The following is an 18,895-nucleotide window of genomic DNA, read 5'->3' as shown; positions in this document are numbered from 1 at the left end:
ATTTAGCAGTAAGCCATTCCCTGGGAAATATCCCACCCTCTTCCACCCTCTGACTCCAACACCTCAACCAAGCTTCACAATCATCATTGCTGTGTACTATATTAAACTGTTTGTTTAAAACTTATACAGTGTATATACATATATATAAAATATAGTCTTTTGTCTGGCGAAAAAAATTTCCATGGAACCTAACCCCCCCATTTTGCATTAATTCTTATGGGGGAATTAGATTCACTTAACATCATTTCGCTTAAAGTAGCATTTTTCAGGAACATAACTACAACGTTAAGCGAGGAGTTACTGTATACTCAGGGCCCCAACTGCAACACTCCTTTCTTCACATACATGTTTGATCAAGCCTGTGAACGGCTTCTCCTTAGTCTAAATATTTTAAAACTTGAATAAGAAAATACTAGACTTATTGTTTGGTATAATACTGTACTCTTTATACAATTCATGTGGCCCCATGAATGCCTTGTACAGTCTCTGCAGGGCAAGGAAAGAAGAGAAGATGACAGGAACCCTGAGGAGTTTAGAAACAGTACAAGGCAGAGAGAACTGGTTACTCCACACATCTCTAAAGCTCTGCAGGGGAGAGGAAGGAAGGAGGAGCTGGAATCTGTAGAGCTCCGAAATTCCACAGGGCAGATGAACCAGGAGGGTGGAGGTGGGGGAGGGCTTAAAGGGGTCAGTTATTCTGCACCATTGCAAAGGTCTCTAGAACAGCATGAACTGGGGTAACTCGCAAAATGTGTAAGCTTATCTGAGCTGTACAAGATAGGGAAATACATAGTCATGGTGGAGTGGGGACCTTGCAGAGCTCCTGAGTTCCATATTGGCCCTATATTCAAAAGAAGGAAATTAACAGACAGATAAATTTGTTACTTTTAGCACAAGCATCTCTTCACCAACATTTTTTGATCCAAGCCAAAAATTACAACAAGATTAGAGGTGTTAAGATTACTACCTCTCGCTGAAGTGCAAACATATTCACACCAAGGATTGTTCCAGTTTAAGAAAGCCTAAGCATTTAAAAGTCTGGAAATGAATAGTTAAAGGAAGGTAGATACGTATTCAAGTATCCTCACAGTTCAGATATTCTCTGAAACAAACATGCATGTGTAAAAATAAAATCACATTGCACATTCCAAAAACAACCTTAATTCAGACTTCCATTATCTACCCACCTAACATTTAACAGGAAATGCTTATTGGAACAACAACAGTTTTGAGAATATTTGAAATCACTGATTACAGATGAAAACACCAAACATTCTCCAAGTTTCTTTGACCCCCTTTCTCTTCTTCCTAGGTAATTAGGTAATGTAGTAGCTTCATTTAATCAAAAGGGTATACTGAGATCTGTGCCCTATTGAGTAGAGCATGATTGGGGAAATATTGTTAAGTATTTTCAGACCTCTCAACATTGGTCTAATTCTGCTCCCACTGAGTTCAACAGATGCTGGTTAGGCCAGCACTGAGCACTTCTGAAAAACTTCTGAAAAACCCACCTACAATCTGTATCTCATATGGAACGTGGAGTCTCACTTTGAAAGGATAAACAGGAAAAAAGGGCATGGGGAGATACAGGGCTATATATTTCCAGGACATATAATTAAGGTGGAAGTAACAGATTTTGTTTTCAACCTCAGAATGGAATAGTGGACGAAGAAAAATAGTTGTGTCTCTGGTCTGACCATGAAGGATGAGACATGATATATTGGAGTCTCTTGGCCAAAACAGGTAGTTGGGACTGGCAAGAGCTTAGTTTCTGGTTTGTATATGGAGGATAATAGGCAAAATGTTGGTTTCTACGGCCAATAATGAGCAGGTGAACTGAAGGATACTGGGGGGGAGGAGGGCAGGGGGAGTATGTGAGTGATTTTAAGGTTTGTAATTTATATGCAAAATATAGATGTGATAAAGGGTAAGTGTCAAAAGGCTTCTGATTAATAGGTTAATGCTGGGTAGAAAAATGGCACAGAATTTACACTGATTAAAAAAAATCACAATGCATATTCTACAAACACATGTACATTTATTTAAGGGACTATATGAACTGTGAGAACATTTAAATAGTTATCTACCTTGCATTAATGGTTCATTTTCATATATTTATATGCTATGGAGGTTAGTTAAAACTGTAACCCTGTTTTATAAACATATGTTTCAATTTTAATGTTAAGTAGCAACCACAACCTTAGGTAACAATTAGTTTCTGTCTCTGTATTACAGTACACAATTTAGGAAAGCTCAAAATATTTTTTTTCTTTTTGAGGCAGAAATTTATTGCTCTGTTTCCCTGCCTCACTGGAGAGATCACTACATATGCCAGCAGGGGAAGTTGCTTCTCCTCTACATGGCTGTACAAAACTAACTTTTCATGCTAAAAAGAGAGTTTTTTTAAAAAGATTTTATTGTCTGGATACCAATGCACAGATTGTATCAACCTACTCTAATCTAATGAAACACTCCCTACCAGACTAGTTAGGGAAGAAAGAAAAGTTCTATTCAGTGTGATGGATCAACATTCATCATTATCATATGAAAATCATGGCAAAGCTAAAACATGTTCTAAGCCTTTTTGTTTGGCTTCATTACCTCCGAGTTCGCGTACTCTGCCTGCAAACGCTTGCACTCATCTTTCAGCTTCTCTGATTCTCTCTCACGCTCCAAAGTCATCTTGTCCATCAATGTCTGAACTTGGACCAGCTCCCTCTTTAGAACAGAAACATCCTCCACACCAGGTCTTTGCAGCTGAAAGGCAGCATAACAATAATTACTACCTATAAGGATTTCTAATACTGACACATATGTTTTCAGTATCGCTTCATATTCACTCTCTGCAAAAGCTTCCAAATTCATTTCTTAAGATTTCCTGCTGAAACTATTTTAAGTTATTTCCAGACTCTTTATTTTAAGATACACTTTCATTTTTATCTAAACAGAGAATGATATTATTTATCAGTGTTTTTATTATATATATTGCTGTAGCACCCAAAGCCCCTAATCAGGTGTGAGGCATTAGGCACTCTGTTCACATTCATAAAGACAGAGTCCCTGCCCTGAAGAGCTTACAATACAAAAGAAGAACAGAACAGATGAGGAGTGGAAGGAACAGATAAACCTTACAGGCAAAGCAGCCAGGGTGGTAATCCCAGCCATATATCACAGAGACAAGGTGGGTGAGGTAATATCTTTTATTGGCCCAACTTCTGTTGATGAGAGAGACAAGCTTTTGAGCTTACACAGAGCACTCTGTCAGGTTTGGGAAATGTACTCACAATGTCACAGCTAAATGGAAGGTGGAACAGATTGTTTAGCCTAGTAGTTAACACATATTTCCAGAGATCATTCAAGGTAAAGTGGGGAAGGAGAGGGAAGTTGCGGGAAGGAAGGGTTAGTGGGTTATAGATTGCTGTAATAAGCCATAAATTCAGTATCTCTATTCAGTCCATGATTTTTTGGAGTCTAGCAAAGTTATGAATTCAGAAATCCACCCCAAAGCACATTGCCAAACTCATCCATTTCATCCTCACCCATAACTATTTTACATTCAGCAAAAAAACAAACAGTCCCTTTGCCCAAACCATGGGAACAACCATCGCTAGTAAGATGGTTCCCCAATATACCAACCTCTTCAGAGGCCACCTTGAAGAAGAATTTCTGAACAAATGCACCATGAAACCAATGATATACCTGAGATACACGGATGACATTTTTATCCTCTACACAAATGACCTAAACTCCTCCACAACGTCAACAACCACCACCCATCCACTAAACTCTCTCTAGAACAGTGATTCTCAACCAGAGGTCCAGGGGCCCGAAGCAGGTTTCAGGGGGTCCACCAAGCAGGGCCGGCATTAGACTTGCTGGGACCCAGGGCAGAAAGCCGAAGCCCCACCGCCTGGGGCTGAAGCCCAGGGTTACAAGCCCAGCCATCCAGGGCTGAAGCCGAAGCCCAGCCAACTTCGCTTTGCAGGGCCCCATGGTGTGGGGCCATGGGCAATTGCCCTGCTTGATACTCCCTAATGCTGGCCCTGGCTTTTTTATGCAGAAAAACAGTTGTTGCTGTTGTAGCACAGATGGGCCATGGAGTTTTTATAGCATGTTGGGGGGGCCTCAGAAAGAAAAAGACTGAGAACCCCTGCTCTAGAACACTCCCACACTAGCATCAACTTCCAGGGTATCACAACCAGTTTCAACAATGGAAGCCTACAGACAACTATATACAATAAATCCACAGATCACCACACCTATTTTCACAGATCCAGACACACCAAGAAATCTGTTTTCTACAGCCAGGCACTCAGATAGCACAGAATGTGCTCTGAAGAGAAAGTCCAGAAAAACCACCTTCACCAAGCAAGGACACTCCACCAGAGAAGTAGATAGCATCATGGAATGGGCCATCCAAACACCCTGAGAGAACCTGCTTCAATATAGAAATAAAACCCCCTCTGACCACACAACTCTACTTTCCACCTACCACACCACACTAAAACCCATACGGGTATATCATCAAACAATTACAACTCATACTCAATGGGGACAACATCCTGAAATAAACCTTTCTTGAACCTCCTCTTCTGGTCTTCAAACAACCCCCCAACTCCTCTCCAAGCTCATCATCAGACGCAAGCTCCCTGCAGATCAGGGCCCACCAACTCAAAGTAGCACCAGACATTGTCAGAACAGATGCAAAACTGTAGACATATCTCCATTTCTGCTATAATCAACACGCCCCACAACACACATTTCAAGGTCCATGAGTCCTACACATGCCTATCACAACATATGGTGTACTTCATCCAGTGCAATAAATGCCCCAATAACAACTACGTGGGTGAAATGAGACAATCACTATGTTCTCGAATGAACTCTCACAGAAAAACGATAAAAGACAAAAACATGGTATCACCCATGGGTGAACACTTTTCACAAAAGCGATCACTCTATATCTGACCTATCTGTCCTCTTCCTCAAAGGAAACTTTCTTTCCTTTTCTTTCTTTCAGAGGCTTGCTTCCGGCAACTCACAGAGGTTACTAGATCGTAGGCCCTGGTTCTCATGGGAGACTTCAATCACCCTGATATCTGCTGAGAAAGCAATACAGCGGTGCACAGACAATCCAGGAAGTTTTTGGAACGTGTAGGGGACAATTTCCTGGTGCAAGTGCTGGAGGAACCAACTAGGGGCAGAGCTCTTCTTGACCTGCTGCTCACAAACCAGGAAGAATTAGTAGGGGAAGCAAAAGTGGATGGGAACCTGGGAGGCAGCGACCATGAGATGGTCGAGTTCAGGATCCTGACACAGGGAAGAAAGGAGAGCAGCAGAATACGGACCCTGGACTTCAGAAAAGCAGACTTTGACTCCCTCAGGGAACTGATGGGCAGGATCCCCTGGGAGAATAACATGAGGGGGAAAGGAGTCCAGGAGAACTGGCTGTATTTTAAAGAATCCTTATTGAGGTTACAGGGACAAACCATCCCGATGTGTAGAAAGAATAGTAAATATGGCTTGGCTTAACAGTGAAATCCTTGCTGATCTTAAACACAGAAAAGAAGCTAACAAGAAGTGGAAGATTGGACAAATGACCAGGGAAGAGTATAAAAATATTGCTCGGGCATGCAGGAGTGAAATAAGGAAGGCCAAATCACACCGGGAATTGCAGTTGGCAAGAGACGTTAAGAGTAACAAGAAGGGTTTCTTCAGGTATGTTAGCAACAAGAAGAAAGTCAAGGAAAGTGTGGGCCCCTTACTGAATGGGGGAGGCAACCTAGTGACAGAGGATGTGGAAAAAGCTAATGTACTCAATGCTTTTTTTGCCTCTGTCTTCACGAACAACGTCAGCTCCCAGACTACTGCACTGGGTAGCACAGCATGGGGAGGAGGTAACCACCCCTCTGTGGAGAAAGAAGTGGTTCGGGACTATTTAGAAAAGCTGGACGAGCACAAGTCCATGGGGCCGGATGCGCTGCATCCAAAAGTGCTAAAGGAGTTGGCGGATGTGATTGCAGAGCCTTTGGCCATTATCTTTGAAAACTCATGGCTATCGGGGGAAGTCCCGGAAGACTGGAAAAAGGCTAATATAGTGCCCATATTTTAAAAAGGGAAGAAGGAGGATCCTGGGAATTACAGGCCAGTCAGCCTCACCTCAGTCCCTGGAAAAATCATGGAGCAGGTCCTCAAGGAATCAATTCTGAAGCACTTAGAGGAGAGGAAAGTGATCAGGAACACTCAGCATGGGTTCACCAAGGGCAAGTCATGCCCGACTAATCTAATTGCCTTCTATGACGAGATAACTCGCTCTGTGGATGAGGGGAAAGCAGTGGACGTGGTGTTCCTTGACTTTAGCAAAGCTTTTGACACGGTCTCCCACAGTATTCTTGCCAGCAAGTTAAAGAAGTATGGGCTGGATGAATGGACTATAAGGTGGATAGAAAGCTCGCTAGATTGTCGGCCTCAACGGGTAGTGATCAATGGCTCCAAGTCTAGCTGGCAGCCGCTATCAAGTGGAGTGCCCCAAGGGTCGGTCCTGGGGCCGGTTTTGTTCAATATCTTCATAAATGATCTGGAGGATGGTGTGGATTGCACCCTCAGCAAGTTCGCAGATGACACTAAACTGGGAGGAGAGGTAGATACGCTGGAGGGTAGGGATAGGATACAGAGGGACCTAAACAAATTAGAGGATTGGGCCAAAAGAAATCTGATGAGGTTCAACAAGGACAAGTGCAGAGTCCTGCATTTACGACGGAAGAATCCCATGCACCGCTACAGACTAGGGACCGAATGGCTAGGCAGCAGTTCTGCAGAAAAGGACCGAGGGGTTACAGTGGACGAGAAGCTGGATATGAGTCAACAGTGTGCCCTTGTTGCCAAGGAGGCCAATGGCATTTTGGGATGTATAAGTAGGGGCATTGTCAGAAGATCGAGGGACGTGATCGTTCCCCTCTATTCGACATTGGTGAGGCCTCATCTGGAGTACTGTGTCCAGTTTTGGGCCCCACACTACAAGAAAGATGTGGAAAAATTGGAGAACGTCCAGCGGAGGGCAACAAAAATGATTAGGGGACTGGAACACATGACTTATGAGGAGAGGCTGAGGGAACTGGGATTGTTTAGTCTGCGGAAGAGAAGAATGAGGGGGGATTTGATAGCTGCTTTCAGCTACCTGAAAGGGGGTTCCAGAGAGGATGGATCTAGACTGTTCTCAGTGGTAGCAGATGACAGAATGAGGAGTAATGGTCTCAAGTTGCAGTGGGGAAGGTTTAGGTTGGATATTAGGAAAAACTTTTTCATTAGGAGGGAGGTGAAACACTGGAATGTGTTACCTAAGGAGGTGGTGGAATCTCCTTCCTTAGAAGTTTTTAAGGTCAGGCTTGACAAAGCCCTGGCTGGGATGATTTAGCTGGGGATTGGTCCTGCTTTGAGCAGGGGGTTGGACTAGATGACCTGCTGAGGTCCCTTCCAACCCTGATATTCTATGATTCTATGATTAAACCTCGACAACACCTTCAAAAGACATGCGTGGGAACTTAAATTCATAATTTTGCTCGACACTAAAATTATAGTCCGAATAGAGACACTGGATTTACATCTTATTACAGCAACCTATAACCCACAAAATCCACCTCCAGCTTCTCCCTCCCCATGACTAGAGAGCTGTTAACAGGTCACTTTACCTTGAATGGTCCCTTGAAATATGTGTTAGCTATTTATGTAAACAATCTGTTCCACCTTGTATTTAGCTCTGACATTTTGAATACATTTCCCACACAAGAAGAAGAGCTCTATGTAGCTCAAACCCTGTCTCTCTCACCAACAGATGTTGGTCCAATAAAAGATATTACCTCACCCACCTTGTCTTGCTAATATTCTGGGACCAACACAGCAACACCACCACTGCATGGGTTGTTTACATATTTGTTTTATATGTGTTACCCCAAAAAAATGTTTTAGGTGAGCTTTTGGAGTGGAAAGTAGCACTTGGAGCTGAAGTGGGTGGGAGGAAGCGACTGTTGGTGTTGGACAGGGAACAGGAAAGAGAATAAAGATGAGACGGGAGTCAGAGAGGAAGGGGAGAAGGAGGGACAGAAGCACAATGGCCGGGAGAGTGAGGTTGGGCAGCTGAAGGATTGCCGTGGCAGGAAGGGGTGGACAGAGGAATGAAGAAAGGCCACTAATCAACAGCAATACAGAAGAGGAAAAGAAAAATCCAGAGTCCAAGTTTCACAGTTGAGTGAGTGAATGAAGATGACAGGAGGCTAGAAGACACCTCCTGGCTACTCTGCTTTTCTTTATATAGAAGAAAGGCTGCTGGGTAGCTTCTTCTGAGACCATGATTTTGAAAAAGGGTTACTAGGAATAACTTTTCTTTAGTATTTTGCCTTTGTGGAGCCACACTATTGGAATACATGTGCCCTGGGCAGCCAAGAGCAACAACGGTAACACCAGTGTAGACAAAGTGATGACAGCTGCCAGCCTTTCAACCAGCACATCACCGAGGTCTGAGCAGAGCTGCTCTTATGAATGCAGTTGCCCGGTGGCAGCAACAGTGAAAAACATGAGGGGCAAAAGGCTAATATAGAGACACTCATTGAAGTCAACAACAATGGATCTATTCACATGAGTATATTCTAATCATAGTCAGTAAGGGTTGCAAAATTAGGCCTAAGTAAAACACGTATGAGGATTAATATTTTGTTTATGAAAGTCCTGAAATGAGGGAAGCCACACACAGGCCTCTGAACAGAGCACAAAAAAGCATTATGTCATACATACCTAACAATAATGCAAATCACTGAATAACCAGAGCAGGCAGAACATACATTCCTTGACTGGGAAGTTATTGGAAGTTTAGAGCAATGGAATAGATAGTTTAGAAGAGGGGATTTTCTGAGCCCCTCTTCCTCTCACAAATAAATCACTGTCCAAATAAACAATGATAGTCTATTTTAAGATTATGTTTAGAATGGGCAAATGACTGAAAACCCTCTCCTTCTCATTTGGGAAAGGCATAATCAATCAATCAATAAATAAATAATAAATGTGGTATGAATTACCAGTTCAGTCTTTAAATCTTCTATTATGGCTCTCTCTTTCTGTAGTTCTTGCATCAGGTTTGTCACTTTCTGCTCTGCACTTTCTCGAAGACTCATTTCCTCATCATACTTTGCCTTAATATCTAGTTAAGAAGGAAGTTATGCAAAAGATCATTCATTCAGGTTTTAATTAAAAGAAGAACCGATTGCATAATAATTTTAAGTACTTACCTACAATTTCAGTAGCCAGCTGTGCGGCTTTTTGCTCAAACAGGTCTTTCATCTGCTTAATATTAAAATTTTCTACTTGGGTCTCTTCAAGTTGCCGTTCTAATGTTTCTAGCTCAAAAACAGCAGTATTTATTGAAAAAACTAAAATCAGAGGTTATACAGAAACTTGTGTTGATAAAAGAGCATTACAAATGAGTAACTCACCAAAGCTCACTTAATCTTCAATAGGATTGTTCATATGCTTAAAGTTAAACATGTGCTCAAGTGCTTTGCTGGAACAGGACGGTGAGCACAACATTTTGAGGAATGAGCTCATAATCTAGCTAACCATTGGAAATTAGTTTATCCATTTTGGTCACTTTTTGTACACTGCTAATTTCTGAGCCCTGAGGTGCAGTCAGAAGTTAGTTAATAAGGATCAGCCAGAGATTGTGTGTGTACATAAGAAAGTTATTATTCCATGAGTGTCTCATGCAAATATAACATGGAACAAAAAAATTATAAACATGCAGATTTTTAAAAAAAGTGTTTTCTTTGGCAGCAAGCAGGGAAGACTGGCACTGAAATCAACAGAATGAGCATGGACAATTGGTGTAATTCAAATGTCAACACTCTGTCTTCCTCAGCACAATGGCTGTTTGGATATTTAAAATGATTAAGAACATGTTCAAAAATCAAAACCATGATCAGAATTACTTTTATGATCACAATAATTTCACCGCCTTTATCCTAGAAATGATGGAACCAATCAACCTCTTTCTAATGTTTCTTTACTCTAAAAATGAATTAGGCAACCTTTCGTGTCCCTCTAAACTTATTGAAAAAAATGTAGGCAAGAGAAGACATTACATAATTGTACCATTTTAGCCTTTCAATATAGGAAAAAGTATTTTTCATCCAGTCTGAAGTTTCACTTAACTTAATTTTTCTAACATACAGTACTGTAGTATTTCAATGCAATGTAGAAACTTCTCTATTAAAATATTTCTCACCTGTAGATGCAGAAGTTGTCACTCCATCAGGCTTAGATTCCTTAAGAAAAGAAAAAATGAAGAATAAGTGTGTCACTAGACAGTAAAGGTAATAACAAAAGTTTCAATAGCAGACATTTCCTGAGCATTTGAAAGAATTCCATACTTGAAGCCTCTAGAAAGTTTACAAAAATAGACTTATGTGCTTCAATGCTGCAAAGCAATTTAGGACAGAAAAGGCCAAGACGACTTTCCATCATCTTATATCACTTAGCTATCATACTGATTCAGAACAGCAAGACTCCAATGCTAACAAGCCTTCTGTTATACTGAAATCTGCCTCTACAGCAATATATGTTGTTATACGCACTATTACATGCAAAAGGAGCAGCAGCAAAGAAAGGAAAGAGAGATTTTCCCAAAAGGTTCAAGCAATTCTATACTTTTAATCCTTCACATATAGAGTGAAATTCACCCCTAATTTCTATTTCTGAGGTTTGTATAAATCAGTTCTGAAGTAACTCTTCTATATATGGAAATAAATTAGAGTTCCATTGTTTCAGGAGGGAAGTTTAATAAGGTGAAAGAGGCTACAATTAACTTTGTTTGGTGGATGTTTTTGGAGAAGATTTTGGAGGTTTTTAAGATTATATTGCCATTTTCAGAAATACTTTGGAAGCAATAAAACTACAACTTCTCAAATAGATGCAATAACAGTGAAGAGACAGATAACCTGGGCATGGTCTGAATGAGCATACTGTGAGGAAAAATCTGACTGGAAATTAACGGGCATGTAGTCATGAACAATCATAGCACCTTTACCATCCCTTTAACCTCATTCACAGTTATTTCACTGTATAGACAACCGATTTTTTAAAACACTTCAGGAATCAATTTATGGAACTAATTGAATTGGGCCACGTGCCTTACAACAAGGTATTAATCTTCAATGTCAAAGATGATAATAAACTGCTTGTTGTAAACCTGCTTCAAGTATTTTAAAGCAATTACTTGCTGCCGCTGCACTTTTTCTAATTCTTTCTTCAGCTCTTCTGAGTACCATCTCTCCTCCTAAACAAGGGGGGGCCGGGAAGAGAAAGTGTATTACAAACTCACAATTTAAGCTGCTAGCACAGTTCACAATTTGAAACCATGAACTATATTCAAATAAAATTAATTTCCAACCTTAAGTGAAGCTTGCAAGTCTTGAATTTCTTGTCGGAGTAGTGATATTTCATTGCTGAATAAAGATCCGGGAGTTGAGAAATGAATTAAGTCATTGTTAAATTTTGTTGATTAAACTTCCAGTATATGTAATAGCTTCTATTCAGCTTTATTATTACATAAGCTGGATACAGGACACCTCACATTTGATCAGTGTCTTAATACAGTCTTACATTTTTTATTTTTTTTAATTTAATACAAACTGAACTGCCATACATTATCTCATTTTCACACTAATCACCAGATTTTAAAAGTGCTTAGTCACCTTAAATATCTTAATAATTTTTAGTCTAATGTATTTGGTCTATTCTCAGAATGAGTAATTGCATTACGGTTTATGGAATTTTCTTTTAACCCTCGTATTGGACAAAAAATAACCCAACTATTTCCATATCGGGGTCTTGGAGACCCCTAATATGTGAAAATTGGAGATAACACATGGGATGCATTTCAAACTGACTTTACTTGTAATCAGTGAACTATAAAATTATGAATAAGTTAAAACTTTCTAGATTCAGAAGAAGAAGTTACTCACCTTGTGCAGTAATGACAACTCTTTGAGATGTGTGTTTCTATGGGTGCTCCACTATAGGTGTGCTTGCGTCTCTGGGCTGCTGATCAGAGAACTTCGGTAGCAGCATCCATTAGGCCCAGACATGCACTGTCTTTCCTTGTGCTGCACCATGAGGCTAGTCAGTGTGCTAAGCCCCCTTGACATCCTACTCCCACATGGGACTTAAACCTGGTGTTGAGATGACTGACTAGGCCTCCTTTTGAACCCAGGGCCACCTATTCACTTACATACCTCTCAGTGAAAACGGCCTTCCTGACAGCAATTACTTCGGCCAGGAGAAACAGCGGCTCCAGTGCACCTCCCCCCTACACGGTATTCTTTTGGGACAAGGTTACACTCAGGCCACATCCAAAATGCATTCCTAAGGTAACCTCCCGGTTTCACATGAACTAATTGATTCACCTCCCAACCAAACAACAGCACAGAGATGCAAGCACACCTGCAGTGGAGCAGCCCTAGGGACATTATTCAAAGAAGAAGCACTTTACACAGTACTTGTGTTGCGGTCTAACTGACCCCATGATGAAACACATTTTTAAAAAAGGAACACACTCCACAGGTATTGGGAGCTAACTGACTCCATGTTTAGAGAACGAAAATAGATAGCAACAGCAACAATATAAAAGGCACAAACACAGCAAAGTTGCAATAAATGGCCTACTTCTTTGAACAAATGGAGCTAACAGGTGACATATGTTCTAAAAATAGTAAGTTTTTAAACTTCACACATTTTTTGTGTGTTTTTCTATCTCATTCCCTGGAACAGATGCAACATTTTCCCCATTAGTCTCTGGATCAGTATCCAGGACACTGGACACTACTTCCCTAGAAGCCTTAGGAAAGGCTGGAATGTTCCTTTCATGTACCAGTGCACTAAAAATTTCTGTACCCAGGTCCCTGAGAAACATTTGTCTCTTATTCGAAGATGTATTATGCCACTTGTGATTCAACAAAATCTAAACAACATATGCCTTCAGACATGCAGTGTGCAGGTGCAATCCAATAGTGCGTCTTTGCCCCAGCCACAGCATCTGTCAAGCATGATTTGTCAGCAAATGTATCTGACAATTGTTGCTTCCCCAGAAACTCTTCCTAGCAACTGTAGGTGTCCCAGGAAACCAATTTGATGGCATTATCTTCAAAGAAACTCAATTTGCTGGACAACTGTGATGATACATGAGGCAAATGTTATCTGAAGTCTCACAGATCCCCAAGAACCTTTTGGTACTTTTTTTGGGTAGGACGGGGAAGACAAAAAACACTGAAACAGTGAAGATACAAACAATGCTGAAAGACTGACATAATCATATCATAACTGCTGCCTCAACATAAAAACCATCTGTGCTGGAATAGTGGCATAATTAAATTCAGGTCTAACTGACCCCAATAACTTTTGAATGACCCTTTTTGCTACACTAAAACCACAACAGAGTATGAAGATAAAACCAATGCTAACAAGCTCTCCTTATCATACTTTGAGAATACCTAAAGGAAAAAAGAGTCAGTGGCTTGCCTATCATGTTTTATTTAATTTTTGTTTATGTATTTGGGGTGCAGGAAACTCCCAAAGACCTTGGAAATGTAGTACTTTCATTTTTCCCAGGGACTAACACTGAGGCGGTCTAACTAGGAAGTCCTGGATGATTGGAAAAAGGGAAATATAGTGCCCATATATAGTTTAAAAAAGGGCAAAAAGAGAACCTAGGGAACTACAGACCAGTCAGCCTCACTTCAGTCCCCGGCAAAATCATGGATCAGGTCCTCAAGGAATCCATTTTGAAGCACTTGAAGGAGAGGAAGGTAATCAGGAACAGTCAACATGGATTCACCAAGTGCAAGTCATGCCTGACTAACCTGATTGTCTTCTATGGTGAGACAACTGGCTTTGTGGATATGGGGAAAGTGGTGGATGTGATATATCTTGACTTTAGCAAAGCTTCTGATACCGTCTCCCACAGTATTCTTGCAAGCAAGTTAAAAAAATATGGATTGGATTAATGGACTATATGGTGGATAGAAAGCTCGCTAGATTGTCGAGCTCAACGGGTAGTGATCAACAGCTCGATGTCTAGTTGGCAGCCAGTATCAAACAGAGTGCCCCAGAGGTTGGTCCTGGGGCCAGCTTTGTTCAACATCTTTATTAATGATCTGGATGATGGAATTAATTGTATCCTCAGCAAGTTCGCAGATGACACTAAGCTGCAGGGAGAAGCAGACATGATGGAGGGTAGGGATAGGGTCCAGAGTGACCTAGACAAATTGGAGGATTGGGCCAAAAGAAATCTGATGAGGTTCAACCAGGACAAGTGCAGAGTGCTGCACTTACGATGGAAGAATCCCATCCACCGCTACAGACTAGGGACCGAATGGCTAGGCAGCAGTTCTGCAGAAAAGGACCTGGGGATTACAGTGGATGAGAAGCTGGATATGAGTCAGCAGTGTGCCCTTGTCGCCAAGAAGGCCAATGGCATATTGGGCTGTATTAGTAGGAGCATTGCCAGCAGATCAAGGGAAGTGACTATTTCCCTCTATTCGGCACTGGTGAGGCCACACCTGGGAGTACTGCATCCAGTTTTGGTCCCCCCACAACAGAAAGATTGTGGACAAATTGGAGAGAGTCCAGCAGAGGGCAGCGAAAATGATTAGGGGGCTGGGCTCATGAATTATGAGGAGAGGCTGAGGGAACTGGGATTGTTTAGTCTGCAGAAGAGAAGAGTGAGGGGGGATTTGATTACCTGAAGGGGGGTTCGAAAGAGGTTGGAGCTAGGCTGTTCTCAGTGGTGGCAGATGACAGAATAAGAAGCAATGGTCTCAAGTTGCAGTGGGGGAGGTCTAGGTTGGATATTAGGAAACACTATTTCACTAGGAGGGTGGTGAAGCACTGGAATGGGTTACCTAGGGAGGTGGTGGAATCTCCATCCTTAGAGGTTTTTAAGGCCCGCCTTGACGAAACCTTGGCTGGGATGATTTAGTTGCTGTTGGTCCTGCTTTGAGCAGGGGATTGGACTAGATGACCTCCTGAGGTCTCTTCCAACCCTAATATTCTATGATTCTAACTGACCCCGTTACCTTTTTGGTGACTTTTTTTTGCTACACAAAAATCACAATAGATAAGATAATAAAACCAATGTGGGAAGATTGACCCCATCCTAATTTGAGCATACTTAACGTATGAAGAAGTACAGGTTTGCCACACCAATTTTTATTTAAATTTTTGTGTGCACTGGGGTCAGACAGACCCCAAAACAGTAGAAGGGTTAAATATGCAAATAAACTTGATTTAGTCCTATATTCTGTTTTACTGGATTGTATCAACTAAATAATAGAACTTTAGAATTCCAAGATAGTGTACTAAAATGTTTAGCTGTGTTATAGTCCATCTTATTAAAAGTGCAGGTTCGTTCCCCCTCATTTCCCATATAATGTCAAGGGACAATGCTAGGAGTATGCTACCCTATTTGTTCTGAAATATGCAATTATATAATATTTAACCCAAGAAGCAATTCAATGTGCCCAATAGTTATACCAATTTGAGGGCCTGAGTGCGCTGACATTCAAAACCCTGGGGCTTGTAACTCTCAAATTTCACTCAGAAGCCTGATGTTCTAGTCGCCCAGGAAAACGAAATATGAGGAGGAAATGGTTATTAATCAGTTTGCATAGCACCCTTCTAAAATCTCAATTCATTTTGATGAATTAGAAAACTATACACATAAGGATCACATCACATCACTGAAACGCAGCCACCCTTAATGTGGAATGAAGCAGCCATATTACTGCCAACACCACATTATTTCTTACTCTTATTATTGGTATGCAGTAATAATCTGAGGCCCCAGTCACAATGAAAGGATGATACAAAAAACAGTACACAACAATTCAGGGTCACTAAATAAAAAAGAAAATCTCTGATAAATATTAGTGTCTCACTAGTTATGTCTATATTGTAAGTTATCTATTTAAAGCAATAATGGGATTTAGGTCTTCTCTACACAGGAATGTTTGACCAGTTATACTGACATATTCATACAGATATAGTTATACCACCATAACCACCCGTGTGGACACACTTATTCTCTATAAAAATGGCTTTTTTTAGTTTAGTTTGTGTCAGTTGGGAAGAGGTTTAAGCTAAACTGACAAAGCTCTCTTATACTTGAACAGAAGTGTTCACGCAGAGGGGTTATACTGATATAACTATGTCAGTTTAAATTCACACCTTGGCTTTTACTAAAAAAAATGGCACTTTTCACAATAATGTGCTTTTCCTGGCCCAATTCCAAAATAGTTAGCTATATTTCACCTTTCTAAGCCTTGTCTAAATGGAAATCTTTATTTGGTATAACTTGAGGCACGAAGTTAAAACAATATATTTATACTGTACCAGTATAACTCTCTATGTGGACACTCATTTCAGTAAAAGAGAGTCTTTTTCCTCATTTATGCTTATGTCACTCTGGAAAGAGATTATGTTAAACTGAAAAGGCCACTCTTATTCTGCACTAAAAGGGTGTCCACACAGGGAATTATACTGGTATAACTATATCATCTTAAGAACTGGTAAATCTTTCCTGTGTATACAAGCCCTTGTATACAAGAACTCTCATTTCTTTTTGCTCCCCTTGAGCTACATGACTCCCAGTCCTTCTCCCACTTCTGTCTGCAGCCCCCCTAAATCTGATATATCATCCTTGATCCAGATATACTTTAAGTTACTCTTTTATGTGATGTGTGACAATGACTATAAAAACATTATCTTACTCAGCAAATCTGTTCCCAATGTGAAATGAGGGTCACATCTACTCACGTTAGTGAGCAAAGTAAATTTGTATTGTTCTTTGTCTTCTTTCCCCACAAAACAACAAAACTAAGACTGAATGAGCTGTGGATTCAATCCATCTTGTGTATCATCGACAGAATTGTTTACTGCATTCCAGTCAGTTACACCTGTGCAACCTCACTGAAGACAAGGTGTTACTGAAGGCACAATTTGACCTACAGAACCTTTATTAATTACTGGTGATGATACACGAGATGGAAAGGACTCAGCTTGACTCTCAGAGACTACGCTGAATTTGCAGGACTGGCACGTAGACAATAAAAAAAAGCGAACAAAAGAATCCCCATCTTTTTACCTGCAAACTGAGCACATTTGATAAGCAGATGAAAATAAACATGCCAATTGTACAGACTCACTTTTAAGAGTAGACCCACATCTTAAAGTACACTTCTTCCCAAAGGCCTAATCCCCAGCCTTCACCCCTATGTTCACAAGTCTTAACTGATGAATGACTGGGGAGGGTATTTAATATTAGCCCTACCTACTTCATTTTTAATGTCTTCATTAAGTCATGCTACTTGTTACTTTCTAAAAAATATCCTAGAAAAATCATTTTTATTAGTTTATTTGAATGGTTGTTTCACCAATTTGAGCAGAAATAATTTGTTTTACATGTAATAAGAGAAATATGTTAAAAAACATTCAAAACATTAAAAGCCTCAAATGTTAACGTGTACTCTTTCCTTTGCTGAGCTACAGAGAAAGGCTCTTTGACAGCTCCACTACAGCTAGCGAATTTAATAGAATGAGCATGTTCAGCTGAGTGAAGTCATCAAGATCCCATGCCAACTGGAGAACTGTCAGTCAGGAAAAGCTTCCAGATCAGTGTGTGAAAAGAAGATCTCCAATGTCACTGGCTGTGAGCAATGGGGTTTTGATGGATGTCCTGCCCTGCCATTTTGTGCCCTGCTGCCCTGCTTCTGTCAATGCCCAAGATGGCTCTCGGTCTATCCCAATTGCAACTGGAAAGAAATGGGAGCTCCTTCTTCCTACAGACAGTCACAAATAGGTTTTGGATTTTGTTTCGGATATTTTTATTTTCCCACAATGGACTCTAACTTAATAGCCATTGCATGTTAAATTTTATGTTCTTTTCTTTACAAAAAAACTATCTTTCATCTTTATGAGTTCAATAGGTTATCGATGTTTTAATTAAATTATTTATCATTTTTGGCTTACTATTTTTATCAATCACAGAGGGTTTGCTCCACGGTTAAGACAACAGCTAGTCAAGATATTAGCTGAACCCAGCAGAGTTATACAATCTACACCTTTATTATATTAGCATCCCATGTTCTCACACAGTATGTGACCACACTCAAAAGCGGCTCACCATCTTATTACTATGCACAACCAAGACGAGAGTCATGGAATGCATAAAATGGAAGTAATACAGGCTGAAATGTACAACAGCCCCATATATCCATTGAACCGAAGGGGAAACAAGGTGGAACCTTGCATGAACAAATCCTCAGAGACAAGGAACAAGAGCCCAAAATCAATTTCTGGGAATGCTCAAATAAGAAGGGAATCAAGCCATGAGCTACCCCCATCAACTCCAGCTACAGACATAAGAGTCAACACCACCTCCTGATCAACAGGATCAAAGGCAACCAATGGAATTAACAATATCAATATGTAAATCCAATTTTCATCTATCACCAGTCCAGTATCAGCTAGCATAGTATTAAACTAATATTTTAATTGGTTTTAGAAATGGGGCATTATGATTTAAATACTTCACTGAATAATTAACTGTTCAGATTACTACATGCTTAAATGTAATTAGACAGAAGACTAAATGCAAAAATTAATATTGTTCTACCTTTTCGGTGAAGGATGCTCTTCTCCTCCATGACCTGAATCGATGCCAGATCCGTGAACTACTTCATAGTGCTTGAAAAGTTCTTCAGCAGATCCATGAGATTTCATACACAGAGGACAAATAAAGCCCTATTATAAAGGAAAGAAAATTCAACAGTAGTTTTTGCCTTTTCCAATCCTTTTC

General features: G+C 40.5%; 1 protein-coding gene across 11 annotated transcripts in view; it reads right to left on the bottom strand.

Moving 5' to 3' along the window:
- Nucleotides 1-18,895, bottom strand: part of EEA1 (early endosome antigen 1) — a 138,601-nt gene that overhangs the window by 78,195 nt on the left and 41,511 nt on the right. For 7 of the 11 annotated variants that reach the window (XR_005223296.2, XM_043546168.1, XM_043546158.1 and 4 more), the window contains 7 exons: nucleotides 18,713-18,840; nucleotides 11,435-11,489; nucleotides 11,261-11,320; nucleotides 10,271-10,310; nucleotides 9,279-9,419; nucleotides 9,069-9,190; nucleotides 2,602-2,757 (listed from right to left, as the gene is read on the bottom strand). Coding sequence is in view for 10 of the 11 variants with exons in the window: in XM_043546168.1 (XP_043402103.1) it covers nucleotides 2,602-2,757; nucleotides 9,069-9,190; nucleotides 9,279-9,419; nucleotides 10,271-10,310; nucleotides 11,261-11,320; nucleotides 11,435-11,489; nucleotides 18,713-18,840 (702 nt within the window). In the remaining variant the exon portion in view is untranslated. The remainder of the gene's footprint in view (nucleotides 1-2,601; nucleotides 2,758-9,068; nucleotides 9,191-9,278; nucleotides 9,420-10,270; nucleotides 10,311-11,260; nucleotides 11,321-11,434; nucleotides 11,490-18,712; nucleotides 18,841-18,895) is intronic. The other 4 variants (XM_043546164.1, XM_037885223.2, XM_043546151.1 and 1 more) reach the window with 2 other exon arrangements.

Source organism: Chelonia mydas, chromosome 1 (genome assembly GCF_015237465.2).
Source record: "Chelonia mydas isolate rCheMyd1 chromosome 1, rCheMyd1.pri.v2, whole genome shotgun sequence".
NCBI lineage: Eukaryota > Metazoa > Chordata > Testudines > Cheloniidae > Chelonia > Chelonia mydas.
Note: the sequence above shows the minus strand (reverse complement) of the source record. Positions and strands in the feature narration are given on the sequence as shown.